Genomic DNA, 24,951 nt, shown 5'->3' on the forward strand with positions numbered 1-24,951 from the left:
GGAAAAAATGATTTTTTTTCTCCCGCAAACACTTGTTTCCCCAACTGCCACCACCGAAAGGAAAAAATATTTTCGAAACAAGGCAGGGATGAATACAAATATCATTTAATTGCGCATGGATGGACTCCCCTCCGGGAAGAGCCGCTTGGGGGCGGGGCGGAGGCGGTGGAAGAGGGGGCCGGCAGGAGCGCACTGACAGGCGCAGAGCGAGCTCTGCGGTGTGGGTGGTGGCGGGGGTGGACGGGGCCGCTGTAGGGGCACAGCCCGGTGCGAAGCAGCTAGCCCCGTCTTTGCAGTTGCGCCGAGCCGCCTGGAGCGAGGATGCCGAGAATGGAGAGGCTGGTGAGCTGGGTGGGCCAGGGCCTGGGAAGGAGGGCGCGGGGTGGGCGCGGTCCAGCTCCCCGGCGGCCCCGGGGCGGCGGCGGGCCAGGAGCTGGGGCTCGCCCTAGTCTTGATCCTACGCTTGGTTTACCTTGATGCCGCCCTGAAAATCGCTGAAAAGCTGCTTTTGCTTCCAGAAGGGTGGCGCACAGGCCACTCCTGGCGCCCTGGTGCTCCATCCCCATTCCCTGGCCAGAGAATGCCACCAGGTGCGGGCTCCGGAGACGCTTCGCCTGGGGGACCTTTGTTATCCGCCCTAGGGAGCTGAGCCAGAGGAATCGTCGGGGGCCTGGGTCTCCGGCTCCCGCTCTGAGGCGAGGAAGCGTTTCTCCCGAGAAGGGGGTGGGAGTGCTGTGCTGGCTCCGTGTTGGCGGCGAACTGCCGTGGGGATGCGAATCCCAGCCCGGCCCTGGGCAGGAGGGCTTCTTCCCTCTTTGATTCTCAGCCGCTGTCTCCATCCTCTCGGGGAGCCATGAAAGATGCGATAAAGCTGCACGACACTGGACGAGATTCTCAGGATTGCAATCCGGACTCTCCAGAGAGACGACATCTTGTTTATTCAGGGGCTGTGTGCATGACAAAAGCGAGGGAAAGGGTTCCGTGCACTCCGTTGGTGTAGATAGATAAAAATCTAAAAGCGAGGAATGCCTGCAGGAATTTTGTTTTTCCTACTTGTAGTTTGGAGGCAGGAGCCAGCAGCGCCTGTTTCATTCTGGTTCTTAACAAAGGAGAACTGGGGTCCATGAGCCTCAGCCTTCTGCGTGTCAGATGCATTTCATGTCCACAGCTGTGCTTTGGACGCGAATTATTACCTGAGTCGACAAATAAAGGAACTGGTACAGAGGCTCATTTTCCCATGCATATGGCTGCTTGCAGTGGGACTAAGGTTTGGATTAGAAACTTTCAGAGCAAGAGGTTTGCATAAAGCCAACCATACCAGATGGGCAGTTGTCAGCCAGGCACAGGGCTCAGCCAGCACCGGTGATCTAGGCAAGGGTCCTGAGATGACTGCTTTGTTTTCTTGATGTGTGCTCCCATGTGTCACCTGATTACCGCTTTCAGATACCCAACCGCAGCAGTTACTACATACTGGGCGCTGTACTGTTGAAATGCTTAATTCTCATGAGTACTCCTCCTGTGAGATAACATACAAAAAAAATTATTGAGTAGTTATTTGTATCCGGCACGATTCTAGGAGCCTTACATATACTCCAGGTTGAATACCCCTTATAGGAAATGCCTGGGATCTGAAGTGTTTCAGATTTCAGATTTTTTTTCCTTTCAGATTTTGGAATAGCTACGCACTGAGATATCTTGGGGATGGGACCCATGTCTACATATGAAATTCATGTATGTTTCATACATATCTGCCACACGTGGTTTGAAGGTAGTTTCATTCAGTATTTTCAGCGTGTTTGCATTTGTCTGTTAAATGAGGCCAGGTGTGGAATTTTCCATTTGTGGCCTTCTGTCTGAAACTGAAAAAGTTTCAGATTTTAGAGCATTTTGTATTTGGGGTTTCTAGATGAGGGATGCTGAACCTGTGATTCCTTTAGTCTCTTGAAGATGCAATATTTTGGTCTGGCTGCCATATCTGTCCACCAGAATCTGCTCCTGTTGCTACCATGCAGCAAAGCCTCCTGGACTCCTCCCTACAAAACAGAAACCTGTTGTCTCCGCTTGGTAATGTTTTCGGTTATTTGCGTGGACTAGAAGGAAACATGGCATGAAGTAAAAATGTGTGTGTATTTAATGACAAGGCTTTCCTTCGGAAGCCCTTTGCCTCAATCACTGTGTTTTTTGTTTCTTAACTTTGCTGGCTCCCAGTCCGTAGGCTTAGCTTGCTATGTATCTGCTTTTTTTTTTTTTTTCTTTTCCTGAAACACAGATTTTTGCTTTAGAAATCAGTCTGTTTTGCATTCCTCATCATGGCCTCTGCAAGGCCCTTGAGTTTCCATGGTAGAGAGAGGCATAATCATTTTTGTAAAACGGCATGGAATTAGAGTGCCAGATATCCGTCTCCACAAATTGCCTTAGCTGAAAATAAAACAAAATGTGTTGAGTTCTGGCAGCAGAGCCTGGGGAAACAGTTGGCTTGATTTTTTTTTTTTTCAGCTTTCCTACTCAATAAAATAGGATGAGGCAGTATCAGTAATTCTGAGAAAATGCTCAAGTAGTCAGGCACTTCAGAACTCAAGAAAGCCCTTTAAATATGATACCTGGGAATGATGGGGAGGAGGGAGAAAGCTGAGCAGGTGTGCAGGCTGTGAATGTCTTTTCACATATCATTTTGGACTTCCTAAAGGGCAATGATTTTGTTGTTGGTCTTAGACCCATGAAGATGAGAAGTCACCTTGAAGGGTCTGCAGGCTCATGGTATACTGGGGTATCAAATGATAAAATATACATATGAACATTAATTTGTTCTAATGGCACAATCAGGTGGTATAGCTTTTACTTCCCAGTAGTGTAGACACCGTGTTGACACTCCTTGGGGTTTAGGGATTATCTCTAGGTTGTTGTACCTCAAGTATTGAATAGCCCCGGAGATGGGCCACAGGGTGGTAGAAGTCATCCTTTTCAGGATATCTGTTCTGAAAGATCCCCCAGGAACTCTCTGACAGAGGCTGTGATGGAGACTCTACATCTCTGACAGGTGCAGTGGGTGCTGGGGAGGAGCCCTCTCAGAGCATACAGTCTCTGCCATGACATTCAACCCCAGACTCTGCCAGCTCTGATGTTCACACATGACAGCCATCTCCAGGGGACAAGTTGGCCCAGGAGAACTGAGACAAGACTGGATCCAATATTCATAATCTCAATGGTTATAAATCGCTGCTCCTGGCCAGAAACAATTGAAGTTCTCTCTTTAGAGTTACACCACTAAAGGAGACTACCAACAATGATAAGGGGTAATTTTCTACACCTACCCATAAAGAGACTTGGTTAGAAGTTTATTTGGCTAAAGAACAAACAAAGTTTACATAATGAGATTGTTTGTGACATGTTTATTGGTTTAATCTGGTCAGACCCTTTCTCTGTGACATTTCTCCCCATTAAGTCTCAGTCACAGTTTTTTCCCAAGGGAAGAGAAGAACATGGGATAATCACATCAACAACATAGTGGGAAGGAATGAAGGGAGGATATTGGAACTGGGATGTCTCCCACTTGACAGGAGAAGGAAAGAGAAATCCTGTGGCAGATAGGCAAGGAAAGACTCAGATCCTCAAAGATTCTCTGCCTCTAGCCTTTCCTCCTAAGCCCATAGGAGGAAAGATATCATAAGACAATAAAAAAACTGGGAGAAATTAAAGAACAAATGATAAGATCCAACTTACCGTGTCAGAAAAAGAACTGTGTCACGGAAGTTAAGTCATTATTTCTAAAAGGAATGGCAAGCACTGGGGAGGTGGGATGAGATTTTCACAGTAACAATCGTGACCATAGGCCATTTGAGTGGCTGTGAACCAGTATTTAATAAATATGTTTCAAGTGATAGTAGCAGAGGTTGAGACTAAGCAGGGGCTGATAAGAATACATAAGGCTTAAAATATGTTATCTCAATAAGTACAAAAAGAAAGAAAGGAAGAAGGAAGGATGGAGGAGGGGGAGAGGGGAAGGGGGGGAGGGAAGGAGAGAATATCATTATGTTTTTAGAATTATATCTACAAATCATATCGAATCTGTTAAAAAATAATTGAAAAAAAAGAATATGTAAGTTCTGAATGGAGGGCCCATACTAAGTATTAGTCAGCTTTTCACTACTATAAAGATAATTTTTGAGGTATTCAGCTTTATAAAGAGAAAGGTTTATTTAGCTCGCAGTGTTTGGAGGTTCAAAATTGGGTAGCCCCATTGGTTGTTCTCTAATAAGAGTAATGAAGGCAATGGTTGATGAGCAAGTGCAGAGAATCACATTGGAAGAGATGTTGGTCCTAAACTCAGACTTTTGTAATGACCTTTCTGAGAGAACTACCTTCAGAGACCATGTCCCCAACAACCTAAGAATTTCCCATTAGGTCCCACCTCCTAAACAACATAATTGGATTGAGTCTCTACCTCTTAATTCCATTAAATTATGACTTTGGGGTTTAATATCCTGTATGAATTTGGGAGTCAAGCCCCTAAGACATACTCCTTTGGGGGACAATCAGCATCCACATAATATCCAAATGGTAGTATTCTGCCCCTGCCCGTGTCCACCTCACAATGAAAATGCATTCATCCCATCCCCAAGATCCCCAACGTATTAACTCAAGTCTAACATTTATTCAAGTATCAGAAACAGGCAGAATTTGATACAAACGGAGAGAGCTCTTCCATTGGCTGGTTCCCTCCCCAAATCAGCGAGTGCTGGACCAGAAGTCCAAAGTCTTGTTTGAGATTCATGGCAAACTCTTTTAACTGTGGACATGGAAAAGTCAAGTTACATGCTTTCAAGACACAGTGGTGGGATGGGAAGAGCATATGCATTTCCATTCCAAAGGGAAGAGAGAGGAAATAAAAAGGAGGATGAATCCACCCAAAGCAAGAACAAAACCCAATAGAGCATGACCAGCAACAGAGCTCCATGTCCAGTATCCTGGGCACACTGGGGTAGATGAAATTCCAGGGGCTTGAGGTGCCCTGCCCTATGGCTTTGTTCATCATACTCCACATGAATGCTCTTTCTGCATGCTGATGTCCATGGCTTTCCAAGGCTTGCGTGGTACACTGCTTGTAGCTTTCCCGAGTGAGTGTTTCACATTGTTGCTTCCTCTGGGTCTCTGTGATGTGTGACTTGACTCCCACTCTCACTTGGCATTGCCCTATTGGAGGTGCATGCAATGGTACCAACCCTGTAATTCTTTCTAGCCTCCAGGCTTGCCTATGCAATTTCTTTCTTTCTTTTTTTTTAAGATTTGTTTTATTTATTTGAAAGACAGAGTTACAAAGAGAGGTAGAGACAGAGAGAGAGAGGTCTTCCATCCGCTGGTTCACTCCTCAGATGGCCGCAATGGCTGGAGCTGCGCCAATCCGAAGCCAGGAGCCAGGAGCTTCTTCCGGGTCTCCCATGCGGGTGCAGGGACCCAAGGACTTGGGCCATCTTCTACTGCCTTCCCAAGCCACAGCAGAGAGCTGGATTGGAAGTGGAGCAGCCTAGACTAGAATCAGTGCCCATATTTGATGCTGGTGCTTCAGGCCAGGGTGTTAACCTGCTGAGCCACAGCACCGGCCCTGCCTGGGCAATTTCAGTGTAAGCCATTATGAACCCTTAGCTCATTCATTCTGCATGTCTGCAAAACCAGCATCTTGTGGACAATGCTAGGAGCTTGTGGCAACATGAGCCATACCTGGATCTGTTGGGCTATGGCTGCAGCCATGTAGTGTTTCACCAGCTGGTTGCAGAGAAATGAATCCTTTGGCAGTCTTGGGCAAGCTTGAAGAAAATGCCCTGGCGATCCATGAAGCAATTCTGCCCTTTGAGGCCTCTCCTCCTGTGATGGGACGAGCCTTCTCAAAAATTTAGAGATGCTCTTAAGGCCTTTCTCTCGTTGTTCTGCCAATTAACGCCTGGCTCTCTTTTACTTCCTTTAATCTCTTAGGAATATAAAATGCATTCATATTTCATAACTTTAAAAACAGTTGTGGCCATGAACTCTTGGTGCTTTTTCTACTACTAGAAGTAGAATCCCTGAGATGAGTGCTTGGAATGGAGGTTAAGATGCCACTTAGGATACTGGCATCCCACATTGGAGTGCCCAGGTTTGACTCCCAGCTCTGCTTCTAATTCCAGCTTCCTGCTAATGTCTCCCTAGGAGACAGAAGATGATGACTCATGTAAGTACTTAAGTCCCTGCCACCCATGTGGGAGACCTGAATGTCATTCCCTGATTCTGGGTAGCCCAAGTGCGCACAGTAGTGGGTATTTGGGAGTGAAACAGTGGACAGAAGAGGTCTTTCTTCCTTTTCAACAAAATGAAAAAAAAAAAAAAAAACGGGGGGTAGAATCCCCAGCATTTTAATATCTAACAAGATTAGTGAACCAATTCTAGACACTCCCAAACCAATTTATTAAACCCACCTTCCAAATTCTGTTCCTCTGGAACCACTCATGGCAGCAGAATTTGTGCTGATAAGCCTTTCCTCACTATAAAGAATGTGTCTGAGGCAACTAACTTTGTAAAAAGAAAAGGTTTCTTAGCTCAGACTTACGGAGGCTCAGGTCCCAGAGAGGGCAGCCCCGGGTAGTTGGGCTGTGGTGAGAATGGGGGATGGCAATGGCAGGGCAAATGCAGAGGAAGAGTCATGTGGCAAGCCAGGGAGCAGAGAAGCTGGTCCCCAAATGGGCTTTTATAACAGCTGTCTCAGGAGAGCTCCTTCCCAAGGGCACACCCCAGCGACTTCCTAAATACTGTAATCAGATCAAGTTCTTAGCCTGTTAGTACCATTAATTTATGACTTTGAGGTTAAAGTGTTCTTTGGGTTTAGGGGCAGACCTTTAATATATGCACCTTTGGGGGCATTCAACATCCAAACTCTATTCAAACCATAGAACTAGATTGGAGCAAGGAAAAAATTGTCAGGATGTCCTGCTAAACCAGCAAGTATTGGTGGATACTGAGGTTGCTGTGGAGCAATGAGACAAGCACAAAGAGACAATTACTTTATGGAAGAGTGTGGTGATACTGCTAAATGCTGTTTAAAAAAACTATATAGTAGCAAGTTAAAGACAATTTCCAGCCAAGAAGGCAGCCAGTGTAACAGGAATTTCACAGTGGTTGAATTAGTGATTTCAAAAGTGTGAAAAACTTAATTGTTTCATATGGTCAGGTAATGTTTTAGGATTAGAGTTCCCCTGGAAGAGAAAGATTGAAAAGACTGACAATGTGTGGAGAGGCCTAGGCAGGTGGTAACCGTGTTAGGGACAGTGTCTCAGGGTATGGGATGTACGGTGGGCTGCACTTAGGCAAGGGTCATCTCTTCTCAAACCAGGAAGCAGAGGGATGTGTCCCTACAAGATTTGGACATTTGAGACGTGGTGGACCCCTTAGGCACTGGGGGAAGAGGCTAGACTCTGCTGGGAACAACAGCAGTGCTGAGAGCCTAAGGGGAAAGTGACGCAGAGGGGGAGATCACTGTACGCAGAGGTGGCTAGCTAGGCTGCTACAGGTCAGGAGGAAGGCATTTCTGGTATGGGGAAGTTCAAGCAAAACCATCAAGGCAGGAAGCGTGCATTTAGGAATAAACAAGGCAAGCTGGCATGGAGAGGCAAATCTAGGAAAGCAATGGAAGGTGAATTTCCAGGAAAGCCATGCAATTGCCCCTCAGAATTTGGCATTCGCAAACGGGGAGACACACAGGGAAGAGGTATGGAGGGTGGGCCGAGGAGAGTGTGGCGTGTCAGGCAGGTTGGGGCAGAGGTTCGGGCAAATGGAGCCAGGGGTACTGGGGTTGATTCAAGGACCAAAATCTCAAGTTCCTTCTGTAAAATGGCTTAGCATTTACAATACAACCTACTTATAGCCTCCTGTACACTTAAATAATCTCTAGATTATTTTAATATCTAATGTATTGCAAATGATATGTAAATAGTTATTGTACTGTAAAGAAAACAAATCTGCACATATTTAGCACAGATGTAATGTTCCCCCAAATATTTTCAACCTATAATTGGTGGAATGCACAGGTTCCACAGCTATAGAGGGTAAGTTGTTTTAAGCTAGGAACTTTGAATGATTTTCTCTAGACAGCAAGGGACAGTGGAAGATTTTGAGGTGGGTGTCAAAGAGGAATTTAAGAAAAATTAATCTGTGAAATGGCATATAAATAAATCAACTGGACACTAAACAAGTCTAGGGCAGAGACTGTGTCTGCCTCATCCAGTCTTGGCTCCAAAGTGCCTAGCATGCGGTCAACTCGATAAACAGGATGAACAATAGCATAAATGAGGAGAATATTGTCAGACATTCAGAAAAGAAAAGACCATTGCATAAACCTCCCACCGTGATGAACTGAGACGTGGGTAGTAATGGTGGAGAGCCAAGAGAGACTTCACTGGGACACCCTGGCTGGATATTGTGATGCATTCCATGAGTGTGTCCACGATAGGGGACACTGTGCGGGGTGACTTCAGTGCTAGGAGTTGGAAATTCAGGAGAGAAGTTGTTTTGGTAAACATAATGATGAATTTGGCATTATTCATAAATTCATTCATTCAACTGAGAGCATTTTACTTGAAAGAAAAACCTTAATGCGTGACATAAAGCAGAAAAGAGTTTGGTGATTGCAGGGTATTGGAAGGGGGATGGTGACGTGGAGATTGGTGTGTGAAGAGGTGAGCATGGTGACATGGATGGATAGCAGGTGTGGAGGGGCTGGTGGTGGGAGACAGGCGCCTCGCACACTGGAGAGACAGGGTTGGGAGGTATTTACCAGTAGAGCTTCTGGGTAGTTATTCTGCAGCTCTCAGAGATTGCCTGCTTCTGTAGAAACCTGGCTAAATGCTTCTTTGGATAGGAACTTCAAATCTGCATTGTGCCTTTTGTTTCTGGGGTCAGTTGCAGCAGGGGTCGCTGTGTGAGTGAGTGAGTGGTAATCCCTCAACGTGGTACTTTGGTCACTGACAGTAACAACATAATTTGATATTTATGTGTCAATATTGTAAAACCAAGTCATTTTTATGTAAAGCAAGTAATAGTTTATGGTTACAGATATGAGTTCTGGAGCCAGAATGTCTGGGTTTAAATCCTGGCTCTGCTGCTTCCCAGCTGTGTGATTTTGGGCAAGTTCTTCACCTTCTTTGGGGATCATGGTCTTCTTTTTGAAATTGGTGATAATGATAGTGCTTCCTTAATAGGTTTATGTGCTCATCTGGGTCCTGGGCAAGCGGGCAGCGTATGCACATCCCACAACCAGACTGCTAATACAGTTGCAGCAAGGGGAAGTGCAGCCGCGGCGCCAGGCGGGCGCCCCCAGCTGGCTCGTGAGACTTGAATCAATGAAAGGAACATATGGCATTTGTGGAGAGAAATGTCACTCTTCCCTGCTTAAGGGGAACTTTGGCTTAGGACCTGTATATGACTTTCACACGCGACCTGTTCTTGAGTAGCCACTGACTTCAATTACAGGAAGGTCTCTGAAGATTTGTATCAATGACGTCAATGGCCAGCTTGTTTTCTGTTACTAGTCCAGCAGTAAAGGGATTGTTTGGAGGCTGGAAACAAGGTGATGAGGAGGAGATATGAGTAGAAAAGGCAGTTGGTGTTTTGGTGAAAAAGCTAAACAAGAAAAAGGGTGCCGTGGAGGAACTGGAGAAAGCCTTGAGCAGCCCAGGACAGCTGAGCAAATGTGTCACTATTCCCAGATCTTTGGATGGACGCCTGCAAGTTTCTCACAGAAAAGACTGACCTCACGTTATATATTGCCATGTTTGGCGCTGGCTTGATTTGCAGAGTCATCATGGGCTAAAGCCATTGGATATTTGTGAATTTCCTTTTGTATCCAAGCAAAAAGACGTCGGTATCAACCCATACCACTATAAAAGAGTGGACAGTCCAGTCTTACCTCCAGTATTAGTGCATCCTCGTAGTGAATTCAGTCCACAACACAGCCTTCTGGTTCAGTTTCGGAACTTGAGCCATAACGAAGCACTCATGCCGCAGAGTTCCACGTTTCCGCACTCTTTCCACCAGCCCAGCAACACTCCCTCCCCCTTATCGCCAAACAGCCCCAATCCCCTTCCCCTGCTAGTAGCATGTATCCCAGTTCCCCCTCGAGTTCTGGACCAGGAAGTCCCTTTCAGCTCCCAGCTGATAAACCTCCTCCTGCTCATATGCCCCCTGATAATCAGATGGGTCAAGATAATTCACAGCCGACGGATACAAGCAATGATATGATGATTCCTCAGCTTGTGCCCAGTATATCCTACAGATGCCTATGAGGAGCACAAACATTGGTGTTCAGTTGACTACTATGAGTTAAACAATCGTGTTGGGGAAGCTTTCCATGCATCTTCTGCTGGTGTGTTAGTAGGTGGATTCACAGACCCTTCCAATGACAAAAGTAGATTCTGCTTGGGGTTGTTGTCAAACGTGAATCGTAATTCGACAATTGAAAATGCTAGGCGACACGTTGGAAAAGCAACACGTGCTGTGTTGGCAGGAGGGGTATGCGGAATGTCTCCGTGACAGCAGCCTATCTGTACAGAGTAGGAGCTGCCACTTGGATCACGGCTTTCAGCCCACCACTAGATTCCTAGCAGCTACAGCCTCAACTTTTTTTTTTTTTTCTTTGTTTGTTTGTTTTTTAATTTTTGACATGCAGAGTGGACAGTGAGAGAGAGACAGAGAGAAAGGTCTTCCTTTGCCGTTGGTTCACCCTCCAATGGCCGCCGCGGTAGGCGCGCTGTGGCGGGCGCACCACGCTGATCCGATGGCAGGAGCCAGGTACTTCTCCTGGTCTCCCATGGGGTGCAGGGCCCAAGAACCTGGGCCATCCTCCACTGCACTCCTGGGCCATAGCAGAGAGCTGGCCTGGAAGAGGGGCAACCGGGATAGGATCGGTGCCCCGACCGGGACTAGAACCCGGTGTGTCGGCGCCGCAAGGCGGAGGATTAGCCTAGTGAGCCGCGGCGCCGGCCAGTCTCAACGTTTTTAACAATCAAGAGTTTGCTCAGCTTCTGGCCCATCTGTCAGTCCTGGGTTTGAGGCAGGGTACGAGATCATCAAAATGTGCACCATTCAAGTGAGGTTTGTCAAGGGCTGGGGAGCAGCATATCACCGGCACGATGTCACCAGTGCCCCGTGTTGGACTGAGATCCACCTACGTGGGCCTCTTCCGTGGCTGGGTAAAGTCCTTACTCAGATGGGCTCCCCTCTGAACCCTGTATCTTCTATGCCATAGTGCAGAAGTATTCTTTTCAATTACATTAGTAGTGGACTTGTTTTAATTTTAGAGAAACTTTCAGTACAAATACTGTGAGCTTCCATGGAAAACATACTACCGCTTATTCTTTTCTACATAATTGTGACCAATACATTTGTATTTTGTGATGGATCTACATTTGTTTGTATTCATGTTCCCGTAATTAACTCTTAAAGTGTTGTGAAAGTTGCAGAGTATTATATCCCAGCTCAGAAGTTTGCATTGGTGCTAAACTGGAACATGCTTTTGCTTTATTGTCCCAACAATTTTTTGTTTGTTAAATTTATAAAAAGAGTCACATGGTGAAACATTAAAATAGGGCATAATGAAAAATAAGTTTTGCCTCCCACTGTTGATTTTCCAGAAATTGCTCTCATCATCATTTTTGTCCCACCAGCTCATTGTTTTGCAAAAGCAAAAGATAGGGGCTTTTTAAGAAGGACTATAAGAACACAATGTTTGATTTGAGGGAACACTGCACTTCTCAACAGGCAGTGCTCAGTAAAAGCAGAGTGATAATTTTCTAGATGACATCATAAAATCTGCCTTTAATATAGCTAAATGTTTTTCAGTGTAATGTAACTTGATGCTATATACCTTCTGTAAAACACTTCCTTTTAAAAATAATATTGCAAATAACTGACCTCCTGTATATGTCATTTACTCATAATCTGTCGTAAGTACTACTTGATAAACAGTGACAGTGCGTGCGTGGCCTCGTTCAGCTGTGTTTGCTGCTTTTGGTCAATGTTGCAAGAACTCTAATTTTTACATGCATTAGTCTTTTGTTTTGCACTTTGATGGGTGGCAATTCTTACTGTAACCTTTGGTAAAACACACTCAAGTGATTTGGCCTTATTTGCTTAGCCTTACTTCTGTGGATTACCCCTTTTGTATTAATAAACACTGCAACTTTTAGACTACAGTTATAAGAAGTTAGGCTTTTTCTTGGTTTTTTAATTTATTTTTTTTATTTTCAACCTGGGTTATAAGACTGTTATTCTGTAGCTCCAACTTCAGGTGCCTTTTTAATTCTCTGTGATTTTATGGATGTTATTAATGTTGGAAAAATCACACACTTAATGCCATCGCTCTTCTGTCAGTCAGCTCACGTGGGGTCCTTTGAGCTCTAGTAGCCATGGGAGACATTCAGGATAGACTTCAAAGATGAGGCTTCTGGTCAGGTGTTCACATGAAGCAGCAGTGAGTATTGGCATAGCTGATTTTTTGAATATTCACATAACAGTGTAGATGGTTCTCTCACCATCAGTGCTATGTTGGCTTCCATTTTATTTTAGTACCTGTTGGATGCTAGACTCCCAAAGTACAATCTTCAAAGAGGAAATACATGAAAACTCTAAAATGTTAAACAAAAGCTTTTAACTGCTTTTTCTAGGGAGCAGTTAAATGGAGTTAGCGTGACAAGAGAATGAAGACATTATTTTGGGGAAAAAGATGACCTAATTTATCCAACACAAGAAGTTTTGTTTTCTGGTGCCTTTTGAAAGTGTATGGAGATTTCTTTTGTCTCCTCTGCCATTATTTATTGTTTTTCCAAGTGCAGCCCGTGGGTAGTGTGGGTTTTTTCAGATGATAAGTTTATATCCCAGCTCACCATTTTTGCTGGGTGACAGGACCTCTTTGTGACAAGTGACCTGAGCCTTAGCATAGGTATCACAAGACATGCGCCCTCTGCCTCCCAGAGCAGTGGCAGCCACATTGGAGAGCCATTTGCTTGGTGTTTTATTTTTTTTTCCAAAAAAATTTTATTTATTTATTTGAGAGGTAGAGTTACAGACAGTGAAAGGGAGACAGAGATAAAGGTCTTCCATATGCCGGTTCACTCCCCAAATGGCTGCAATGTCCGGAGCTGTGCCAATCTGAAGCCAGGATCCAGGAGCTTCTTCCAAGTCTCCCATGCTATTGCAGGGGCCCAAGTATTGGGCCATCTTCTACTGCTTTCCAAGACCATAGCAGAGTGCTGGATCTGAAGAGGAGCAGACAGGACTAGAACCGGTACCCATATGGGATGCCAGCACTACAGGCAGAGGATTAACCTACTGTGCCACAGCGCCGGCCCTTTGCTTGGTGTTTTCATTATTCTCTCACCTGTCAGGTGCATGACACAGTTTTTGAAACAAATTTGTGGGAAAAAATATCATGCAAATTGAATGACAGATACATGTAAACAACTTCAGTGGGTTCTAGTGATGAACTGGGAGAATCTATTGCATAGTTTTATTGATGTTTTCAAGTGAGAGTTAATTAAAAGTTGATTTGTGATCATAATGTCACTGCTTTTGGAGTTAGCAGGATTTTATGTGACTGGTCTATTTTGTTTTCTCTAAAGAGCTGTCTCATGAATGGCAGCGTTGAAGCTGTTAGCTGTCAAGAATTTCATGAAAAAGGATATATCTTTTGTAGTTATTAAAATTGTCAGCCCCACACCTGTGGATTTTAAGGGAAAAGTTTATTCATTCCAGTTGCTTTACAGTCGCTAACAATGCCCATGTGTCTGTGGATAGGAAATAAAGCTTGCTAGGAAAAAAAAAAAAAGTGAAATCCTGGTGAACAAACAGCATCCCTGAAAATTACAGGTGGCTTTGTTGTTGTTGTTGTTTAGATTTATCCAGTAGTCACAGTGACAGAGAGGAGGGAGGGGAGACAGAGAGAGACATTCCAACCATTGGCGTACTCCACAAATGCCTATAACAGGTGGGGATTGACCAGGCTGAAGTAAGGAGCCAGGAACTTCTTTTGTGTCTCTCACCTGAGTAGCAGGATCCCAGGTACTTGGGCCATCATCTGCTGCTTCCCAGGCACATTAGCAGGGAGGTGAAGTGGAAGCAGAGTAGCTGGGACTGAAACCAGGCACTTTGATAAGAGATGCGGGCATCCCAAGTAGTAGCTTAACCCACTATGCCACAATGTCTACCCCAAGAAAATTACAGTTTTAAGTTTTTATTTAATCTGCAGGATGGTTTATAGTTGGTCAAGTTTATGAAAACATCATCACTACAATACTCACTATTTGTACAAGTACACACCAGCTGAAAAGACAGAATATGGAAATAACAGAGTTACAACCAGTTTGGTAAATGCAGAAAGCAGGGTAGAATCAAATTATTTCTTCTGCATAAACAAAGAATTCTGCCTGCCAAACAGAAACCTCAGCAGTTCGGTGAATTCAGTGGAACGCAGCTCAATGGGTGCTAGTTACGGGAGGTAACAGTTCATCAAGCCTGCCGCACATTGGATCACCTGTTTCCCAGAGTACTGTTGTCCTGACATCCTACAGTTGGGTGATTTGCTGAAACCATGGAAGTGAGTTCACACTCTGAGAGGTATGTGATGATGCTTGCTGGGAGCAAGTGATGAGTTACTTTGCTTAAAAGATCCAGTCATGGACCAGGATTCTTTGGTCATTCATGGCAGAGTGAGAAAGGTTTATGCTGTTCTTCACTTCCTAAAATTCTTAGAATCATCCTAAGCCATTAAACAATATGAATTTACTTGAAGAAATTATTTTTAAAAAGTTTGGAATTTTGTGTACAGGTAAATCTTCCCTTCATGAATAAATACGTAGTGTCTTCTTGATACTAGCTGGTGTGGGCTGTAACGAAACTCCAGTGAGGCCAAAGAATCCCACATCTTCGTAAAAGAAATCTTTTAGGGTCAGGTTTTTGCCTTTCACTACTGTTGGCGATGATACTGCTTTGATTTGTTCCTAAAATAACTATAGGGATTCTAGAAGGTGCTGGTTCATCACGTGATTTTCTTTTTAACCTGTGTGGTTAAAGTTGTGTTTTGAAATCACTGAAGTTGGGTAAGATTGTCATGAAAATGGAATGAATGTATGTAACAGCTGACTTTCTCCCAGAAAGGTGTTTCACATGCAGATGATAAAGTCCAAACCAACAGCTGTGCTGCAGGTCTGCTTCTCATGTGTGTTTGCTCTGCTTCGCTGATATTGTAGAAAATGAAATTCTAGCTACATGCTCCAACTGTTCTTTTTGATCCTTACAAACATGTACTACATTTTACTATATTGTGATTTTCAAAGCCAGAACTTTTAAAAAATTTGTTTTTGCAATTGTTTGCTAGTACTTAATTTTAATAAAACTCAAAACCTGAAAAAATAGATTTATGTGAACTGTTGAGTGAAATGGCTCATGTCAATTCTTCAGAACAGTAGCTGGTACATAATAAATTAATCTTATTGTTAGTGGCTTGGTTATCTTATTCAAGAGTATGATTTTGATATATTATCTGGTATGTTTCTCAATTCCAGCCATTTCTTTTTGTCCTTTGGTTTTTTCAAATCAGATAGTCAATCACCTATTGACAGAGAGGAGGAATAACTACCCCAGAAGAGTGGAACAGACTTTTTAGTTTCCAAAGCTAAAGTTTTGCAGTAGTATCAGCCTCGGGACGTTTGAGTTTCAAAAACCTAAGTGCCCAAAAGGCAAGGACATACTGTTCATGCCAGGAAGAGTAGGTTGGAAGCAGCTTTTCTGAACCTAGGGGTGCAAAGGGGCACTGACTGATGTCTCTACTCAGGCACCAGTTTACATCCTGAAAAGGAGGCCCTGTGCCCAGCCCCTGGGAGTGTGGGGCTCAGAGGAGTGGGAAACAGAATCTGCAAGTAGACATTGAGATCAAGAAACGAAGGTTCCTGTGCCTCAGTTTCCTCTGGGTGTAAGGGGTTGTGGGAAGCAGCAGGCCTCTCAGTCTAGACAAAGGAGTAAGTAAAACAGCACTGGAGAGACCCATAGAAGTTAAGGAAGAGGGTGTTGTAGATGTGAACCAGGGCAGCCTGGGATCCCACGAGGGACCCCCACCTCACCTAGTAAGCCGTGGTGATACACACTGAAAGCTGTGATGGTTTGACAGGAACACAGCTGTCTCAGAGAATGGCAGCAAGGGGAAATGATTGTAACCAAGCATTCAAATTCCCACCCACAGCGTGGCATTATGTAAGCCCTCAAGAATATGGGCGCAATGCCAGAGATTAGAACAGTCATGGGGTGTCGGGGTGGTGGGTGGTTGAATGATGTCTGTGATAGTGATTGAAATTTAAGTTTCTGCCTCCAGTTGTAATGGCAACATGACAGAAAAATGAAATTCAGTAAAAAAATTACAGAGAAAACTTACAATGTTTGCACACCTTTATTATAGAAAAATGGAGAAAGACAGATCTGTGGGGGAAAGTTACATTTCTTGGCTCTACTCCCTAGAATGTAAGTAGATATAGACCAAGTGGGTGGCTCCTTGGAGTGACTGCAGAGAAAACTTCAACTGATTTCTACCATGCCTTTCATTTTATAGCAAGATGGTGCCCAGAATAACATTCCCCGAAATACCTCCATGGCTATATGAAGGGTTTCTTCCTAGGCCCATGAAAATAAAACAATGTAGAAAAAATTTAAGCTCCTTTCTAAAAGAGATACGATTTACATAAAACATGAAGCTTTTGCAAGCAATCTGCCTCAACAAATTCAGGGTAGCCACAGAAAACTGTAGCCACAGTTTTCACATTCTGAAGACTGGCGACTCCCTGAGTTACATCCTTCTTAACAGATGGGGATCATTTGGGAACTTTTGATTTCTCTGTATTTTTTGTATTTACTTCCCCCAGTGATCCTGTGTGTTTGAGACCTTGCTCTTGACAATGGTGACTTTGGGAACAAGGGCTCAAATTGCTAGGGATTGTTATTATGAAAGAGACACAGTGCTTCTTTTCTTCCCCGTATCGTGAGTGCACTCTGTTATTTCTTCCATTTATAGCCTCTGGTTCTGCTTCCACGAAACCTAAATTCCTTGGTGGATAAAAACGTAGCAGCATCATTCTCTGTTAGATCAAAGCTTTCCTTTGCTTTGTCCAAATCCAACCCCCATTTCTGTACTTTGCTTTCTGTCTTCAGGTGTTCGGGAGGCCCTTCTGTCATCTGTCTACCTTCAGCCTGATTTGGGGCATGGCGGCAGTGGTGCTGTGCACAGCACAAGGTAAAGATGCGCAATTTCCTGACTCAGAGTCCAGTAACTGCAATTGCTGGGGTGGAGACTTTTTGGCCGCTGTTGTCTGTGCTGAGCCAGCTCCATCTGTCTTCATCTTGGAATTGTGGGGGTGGTTCTTGCTGCTTACTGTGTTTTTTGTGTTCAATGTTTGGTATTTAGGAGCGGTTTTTATAAATGAATTGGGCTTACAAAAACATCCTCTCTAAGTTAAAATAAAACATCATTTTTCACCAACTGAACATAAAAACTTAAAAATAATAGTTGCCTGTGGTTGAGGGGTATGGGAGTACTTGGAATATGAATGAGTATGACCTTTTGGTGAGGGAAACCGGCAGGAAGCCTTCAAATTGGGTGTGCCCACTTTTTCCAGAAAAATACAGAAAGTAGTGAAACATGGAGTTTACACGGGTTCACATTGTGTAAAATATGTGCCTTTGTGGGAACGGCATTTTGGTGTGGAGGGTTAAGCCACTGCTTGCAAAGCTGGTATCTCGTATTGGAGTGCCAGTTGCGGTCTGGCTTCCCGCTAATGTGCCTGGGAAGGCTGCAAAACATAGCCCAGGTGCTTAGATCTCTGATGCCCATGTAGGAGGCCTTGATAACTTCCAGGCTCCTGGCTGCAACCTGGTCTAGCCCTGGCTGTTGAGGCCATTTGGAGAATGACTTCAACCAGCAGATGGAAGATTTCTGTCTCTGTCCCTTGCTCTCTTTCCCTCTGCCTTTCAAGCAAATAATGGAACTCAAAAAAAAAAAAAAAAAAAATGTGTCCTTGCCACCTGTCTGCTGAATTTTCTAGTTCCTCCTCTGTCTACGGGAGGCTACCCCGCACTTTGCTGCTCACCTTCTATTGCATTCAGTGTGACGTGGTGCAAGGCTGGGTAGTACCGTGCACATCCCTGGTCCACGGGACCCATCACAGCATTTACCAGATGGCTGGGGGAATCTAAGTGGAAGTTCACCTAAGCAACAAAGAATTGTAAACTTTCCACCCAATGATTTCTTCCACAGTCAAAAATGAAAACAAAATCACTCAAGATGTGCACCCTTGTTCTGATGTCTTCCACTTGGCATTTTAACAACAATTTCTTCAACCCTGCTCTGCAAAGGTCTCAGCAAACAAACTTTCTGGAAACCTCACCCCTGACAACGGGAATTGCCTCCCGGAACTTTTCACATCGTCCAAGGGTGCACACCGTTAAATCGAATTCCACACCACTCAGACGTTTCAGGGCTTCCTGTTTGTATTTGTGGCTGTGCCCATCCGTGCATTGCTGCTGGCAGTGAGAAGTTCTTTGTACTGCTGTCTTCTGTTTCCACTTGCCAACATTTTACCTAGATTATTAGACCTTAAAAAACAAAAGTTGGTGTTTTTTTTTTAACCAGGTCTCTATTTTGTGTACCATGTCACCATGCTTTTATCTTTATTAACTCCTTGTTATTTTGGAGGAGGAGTGGGAGGTTTGAAAGGTCTATTCATTGTTCAGCCTCTTTGGTTTCCTAATAAATATATGTAGACTCTAACACATTATGCCCTCATTTTCACTGCCACCACTTTTAATTTTTGCTATGATTTCTAGTGTAACTGAAGAGTTTAAAAATGTATAAATTTCTAATTTATTGTATTGTGAACAATATTCAAAGCTATGTTAGCAACCTTTTTTGTTGTCTTTTCCAAGTTTGCTTTTGGGAAATGTTTCATGTGTATTTCAAAAAGTTAGTATATTTCTTTTTGAGTAACGTATGCTTATATGTGTATGGATACACATATGCATGTAAATTATATGCCTTATATAAATATATAACATTATTTTTAATAAAGTATATATAAATAAATTAGCTTTTAAAATTTCTGTATCCCTATATTGAAGTTTTTTGCTTTTTTTAATATACAGAATTGAAGATTCTGAGAGAAGTTTAGAGACTTTTTTCCATTACAATTGCAGCTATATAGAATTTCCTTTGTAATTCAATTAGTGTTTGCTCTATATCGGAGTTAGGTGGTTAGGTGTATGTGGGTTCATGATTGATAGATCTTATTTTAGATTGGTCCTTTCTGTCATTTTGAAAAATACATTCTCCCCTTGCTGTGCTTTTGTCTTCCATTCTTTTTTTTAAGATTTATTTATTTATTTTTTGAAAGGCAGAGTTACAGAGAGAGTGGGAGAGACAGAAAGAGATCTTCCATCTGCTGATTCCCTCCCAAAACAGCTACAATAGCCAGGGCTGGGTCACGCTGAAGCCAGGAGCCAGGAGCTTCTTCAGGGTCTCCACGTGAGTGCATGAGTGCATTTGGGCCATCTTCCACTGCTTTCGCAGGCCAGCAGCAGGAAGCTGGATCAGAAGTGGAGCAGCCAGGAGAATTGAACTGGCGCCCCTATGGGCTGCCAGCATTGCAGTCAGTGGCTTTACTTGCTGTGCCACAGCTTCAGCCCCATCTTCTACTCTCTTTGTCTCTTTTTATGGAAGTCCCATTGGACTAATGACTACTTGTTCAATTTTTCTGTAATTTCTTCCATATCTTTATAGGATTGTGCCACATTCTAGAAGCATTTCATGGCCTGTATCCCTTCTTATTATTTACTCTTCGGTGGTATCTAGCTGCTAAGTCAGTCAATCTCAAGACTCTGTTTTTTCCATTTTCCACATCTCTAATTTCTACTATTTCTCATTATTCTTAAGTTATCACACTTATTCATGAGAGTATTTCTTGATTTATGGTATCTTTTCATTCATTAAGTTCGTAGGTTTGTAAAGTTTAGTGTTTATCTTCCATTTGTGTTAGTTTCCTTGAGTATTTGTATATTAGCTATTATATTGAGATTTCTTATGAAGTCATTGGTCATAGCATAGATAGCCAGCATTGGAGAGGGGAAAATTAATTGCCATAGCATTACGTGAAAATGGGGGCACCTTTATGTGCCAAAGATCCAAAGTTCTCTTTGTATTGATAGCTTCACAGACCATCGTCCTGGGTATCTCTCTACCTCATGTTCTTATATTCACTCCAGGGCTTTGACAGCAAACACCTCTGGGTGCCCTTTTCTTAGGTAGTGCTGTGTGTGTGTGTGTGTATACAATATATAGGGCTATTTCATCTCATTCCCTTCAAATGATCACTCTGCTTGCTGTCCTTTAACCCTTTCTTGCTCCTTGCTTCTCTCTGAGTGTGAACACACCTCATAATGCATCCATGATTTTCATCTTCAGTCCTATTCATCCTCCTTTCTAGCCTAAAAAGATTCTTCACAATTTCTGATCATTAAGAGTTGCTTTCTTGTTTTTGTCTTCTACTTTTAAATACTGAGCAAACATTGCAATCCACATTTCTATACCAATGCATAGGTTTATAAATATATTTGGTTTTTGTTTATACTTTTCTCTTTCTATATTTCACTTTTGGTGTACGTTGTATTGGTAACCAGGAAAATGTGTGTGTATGTATTGCATTTTTAAATTTTTAAACTTTTATTTAAGAAATATAAATTTCCAAAGTACTGCATTTTTAAAATATAATTTTTTTTAATTCCATAGAGGAAGTGGTGACCCAGGATGAAAAACAGCTGCTAAACACACCTGCTTCTTTAAAATGCTCTCTGCAATCTTCCCAGGAAGTCTTAGTTGTGACATGGCAGAAAAAGAAGGCTGTGAGCCCAGAAAATATGGTCACATTCAGCAAGAACCACGGGGTGGTAGTGCAGCCTGCCTACAAAGACAAGTTAAACATCACCCAGCTGGGACTCCAGAACTCCACCATCACCTTCTGGAATACGACCCTGGAGGATGAGGGGTGTTACATGTGTCTCTTTAACACCTTTGGGTCTGGGAAGATCTCAGGAACGTCCTGCCTCACCCTCTATGGTGAGAGTCTCTGAGAATACACTGTCTGTATCTGGAAGTACGTTTGCAAGAACACGGTTGCAGTGCTTGGTTTTTCAGGGTCCTAATCACAGACAGAGTCACCCTTAGCCTTTCCTATCTGTACTGTCATTGTGGTCCTGGTTATGTGCAGAGTTTATAGGGCTACCCTGAGTTCCTTATCTGGGGCTAGCTTTTCTCACCGGCATCCTGCTGTCAGCAAGAGTAAACCTGAGGAAGATGATGAGGACAATGTTTCTGCGTAAGCACAGACGTGATTCAGACATGGCTTTGCCGGGAGCAGTCATGTGACCCTAGATGGATTCCATCTCCCAGATTCTCTTTTCACAGGAGTTTCCTTGTCTGGACAGTAAATGTGGAATAGATCACTTCTAAGATCCCTTACTGCTGTGAACGTTTGGATCTGGAGACAGATCTGGCTAACCTGGAGCCAGTTATGGTGGTTCTTTCCATTTCACTTGCGGGTCCCTTTTTCAGGGTCGATAAGGGCACAAGCAGCAGAGCCTCTTCACTGGAATGATGCCAGCTAGGGAAAGAACTGGATACCAAGCATTCTTTTAAAATAGAAGAGGTTTGGTTTGATGAAATTGCCTTCCTCTGAACTGACACCCAGCTGAGAGGAAGGATTAGGATATAGGAATAACAGGTAACTTTGACAGCCGTTTGAGGAGAAGGAAGACAAACTTTGATAGGCTTGTGAGGGATGGTAAGGTGGGAGTTTAGGTACTCCAAGAATGTTGGCTGCAAGGGAAGAGCAGAATTATAGATAAGAATGCAAGAGGGCGGTGACATCAAATAGAAGTTTCTTAAGCTTATTTTGCTTGTAGTTTCTCCTGTCTGCACAGTCCTATGTTGAGTTTCTTCTTCATTTCAACTGCTCTATTTTTCTGTCTCTTCCCTGCATCCCTTGCTCCCACTTCCTATCTTCTATGTATGTCATATTTTCATCATTTATTTCCCTTTTCCTTTTCTTCTTTTCTCTCATCTTTCTTTTTCCCACTTGCACTCCTTTGCTCATCTGTTATACTATTTTTATTTCTCTGTTATACTATTTTTTTCTCTGAAAATCAGACTCCTGTGAGCTGGTAATCCTGTTCTCTTGCACCATTACCTTTCTAACTACATCTTGCAGCTTTCATGTAAGCCACTCTTTGATAGGCCACGCAGCCTGACGCTCTGTCTGGCTGTATCAGCCATAGTTACCTTTTTCCACTTTTATCACCTTTATCTCTTTCAGTGTGACTTGACATTAGGAATACGGACATTTTTAAAGGATTTATTTATTAATTTGAAAGTCAGGGTTACAGATTGAGAGGAAGAGACAGAGACAGAGAAACAGAGATCTCCCATCTGCAGGTTCACTCCCCAAGCAGCCACAGCTGGGACTGGGCCAGGCCAAAGCCAGGTGCCAGGAGCTTCTTTGGGGTCTCCCACATAGGTGCAGGGACCCAAGCCCTTGAGCCATTTTTCACTGCTTTCCCAGGAACATTAGCAGGGAGCTGGATCAGAAGTGAAGCAACCAGGACTAGAACCAGTGCTCATATGGGATACTGGCATTGCAGGTGGTGGCTTAACCCTCGTGCCACAGTGCCAGCCCCAGCAGTCTGAACACTTTGAATAGAGCCAAAGCTCTATACCTCCATACCCTCTCCACACTACTGCCACCCACTGCCAACCACCCATCTCTTGAACCTGTAAGCACAGACCAGTCTTCCATTTAATAATGTTCTGTGATTATCTTGTGGGTTCTAAAACCAAATCACAGAAAAACCAGTCAGCATGGCAGAGATAAACCCTAGTTTTCAACAAAACATACACATTATTCAGGGGACTTTGAAAAGGGAACAGGCTATGACTGGCCTGAAAACAGTATCTTTTTCTCATAAGTTACTTATTTTCCCTTAACTGCATCAGGTGATCTCCAAGGTTCTTCCAACTGTCATTCTTTGACTTTTCTGGTCATGAGCTCCAAATTCCTAAATTGCATTTTGTGTATCTCTTTCAAAAAGGGATTTTCCAAGTCTCCTCTATACATCTCACTTATGGATCCAGCCCAAAGTCTCTTTCTCTGGGGCCCCTGTTCTGAAACTCCCCTGGTGCTTCTGACAGGTGCAGGATACATGTAGAGAGGTGCTGGTTGGGGTTATTGTCAAGCTATTTGAGAGAAAGCCACCCAAGGGCTACGATGCCCAAGGAAGAGGAGCACAAAGTTACTAGGCTTTGGGCTATTGGGAGAGAAGACTGTTGTTCGACATCTCCCTACTCTGTCCATTGAGCTAATTCTGCTACAGACAAACTAAAGAGAGGATCTGCCTCATCAAGAGCTTGTACCAGGCCAGTCTTCATCCTGCAAGTGAGAGACTGCAGCACAGGAAGAACTGGGAAGGCCCTAGTATGGGTGGGATGTGTTACATTGTCCTTCAAGTCCCCCACTGCCTTTCTTTTAGGATCTTCCCTTCATCTGTCTCACGAGAGTTGACAAGTAGGTGCTTAACTGATGGCAAATCATAATTTTTTTTGTCCCAGTACAGCCCATAGTATCCCTTCACTACAAATTCTTTGAAGACCACCTAAATATCACTTGCTCTGCCACTGCCCGGCCAGCCCCTGTGATCTCCTGGAAGGTTGCTGGGTCCGGGATTGAGAACAGTACTGAGAGTCTGTCACATCCCAACGGGACCACATCTGTCACCAGCGTCCTCCATGTCAAAGACCCCAAGACTCAGGTGGGGAAGGAGGTGATCTGCCAGGTGCTGCACCTGGGAAAAGTGATGGACTTCAGGCAAACCATGAACAAAGGTAAGAAAGGGCGGCGAAGATGGCCGTGGCCGTGGCTGCGGCTGTGCATTGTATACACACCTAAAAGGCAGTGAATGTCCTGCAGTGACTTTCACTCACAGCAAAGGAGCTAATTGGGCAGAGAAGAGGGTAAGTTAGGAAAGAAAAACGGAGTTGAGTAAACAAAGCAGACATTGCAGTAGAGTTCCTTATCTGCAAGGGAAATGTTCTCAGATCTCCAATGGGTGCCAGACACTGCAGATAGGACTGAACTCCATAGATACTAGGATTCTACCTTTACACAAATAACTGCGGTAAAGACTCATTTATATATTAGACAAGGTAAGAGATTAGCAACAGTAATAAAATAATAATTGTAACATTATAAAACATTATAAAAGTTTGTGCTTTGCTTCCATTATTATGTCAAACAAAGTTTGACGTACTTGCACTTGAATATTGGCAGTGGAGCAGATGGCTGAATCCACCACTAAATGACTGGTGAGCAGGTAACACGTGCAGCAGGAATGGGCAGGGTAGAGTGGGTGGTAGATTTCATCGAGATACTCAGAAGAGCATAAAACCTAAAACTTATAAACTGTTTAATTCTGAAATATTCTATTTAATATTTTTGGATTGCTGTTGACAACACATAATTGAAACCTCAGAAAGCAAGTGCAGCTAAGTTGGGAGTACTATACTTTGGTAAATGTGGCGCTGTACGTTGTCCACATCCCAAATGCTGCTGCGGAGGTGTGTTTGCTTTCTTCTCTGCTGACATCTATTGAAGGTCTGTTTGCAAGACTTTGAGTTGAACATGAAAAACACAACTATGTGTCAGCCTCAGTCCCTGCATTCAGAGAGCACCTAGGGAATACAGAGAAGTGTCTGAGCAACTGTGCTTGGATGGATGCTTCCCTAAGAAAGCTAAGGGCACCATGGGAAGAGTGGAGGTGGATGAGATGGGCCAACAGCTCCCTCTGTGGGAAGTA

General features: G+C 43.6%; 1 protein-coding gene and 1 pseudogene across 4 annotated transcripts in view; both read left to right on the top strand.

The window, feature by feature from the left end:
• The first annotated feature begins 217 nt into the window (after nucleotides 1-217).
• Nucleotides 218-24,951, top strand: part of LOC133771753 (OX-2 membrane glycoprotein) — a 37,440-nt gene continuing 12,706 nt past the window's right edge. For 2 of the 4 annotated variants that reach the window (XM_062208032.1, XM_062208040.1), the window contains exons 1-4: nucleotides 231-342; nucleotides 17,212-17,293; nucleotides 20,837-21,163; nucleotides 23,708-23,980. In XM_062208032.1, the coding sequence (XP_062064016.1) occupies nucleotides 322-342; nucleotides 17,212-17,293; nucleotides 20,837-21,163; nucleotides 23,708-23,980 (703 nt within the window). In that variant the 5' untranslated portion in view covers nucleotides 231-321. Of the gene's footprint in view, nucleotides 343-17,211; nucleotides 17,294-20,836; nucleotides 21,164-23,707; nucleotides 23,981-24,951 lie in introns of those variants that run through there. The other 2 variants (XM_062208050.1, XM_062208059.1) reach the window with 2 other exon arrangements.
• On the top strand, nucleotides 9,517-11,297 carry LOC133771748 (mothers against decapentaplegic homolog 5-like; annotated as a pseudogene).

Source organism: Lepus europaeus, chromosome 2 (assembly GCF_033115175.1).
Source record: "Lepus europaeus isolate LE1 chromosome 2, mLepTim1.pri, whole genome shotgun sequence".
NCBI classification, from domain to species: Eukaryota; Metazoa; Chordata; class Mammalia; order Lagomorpha; family Leporidae; genus Lepus; species Lepus europaeus.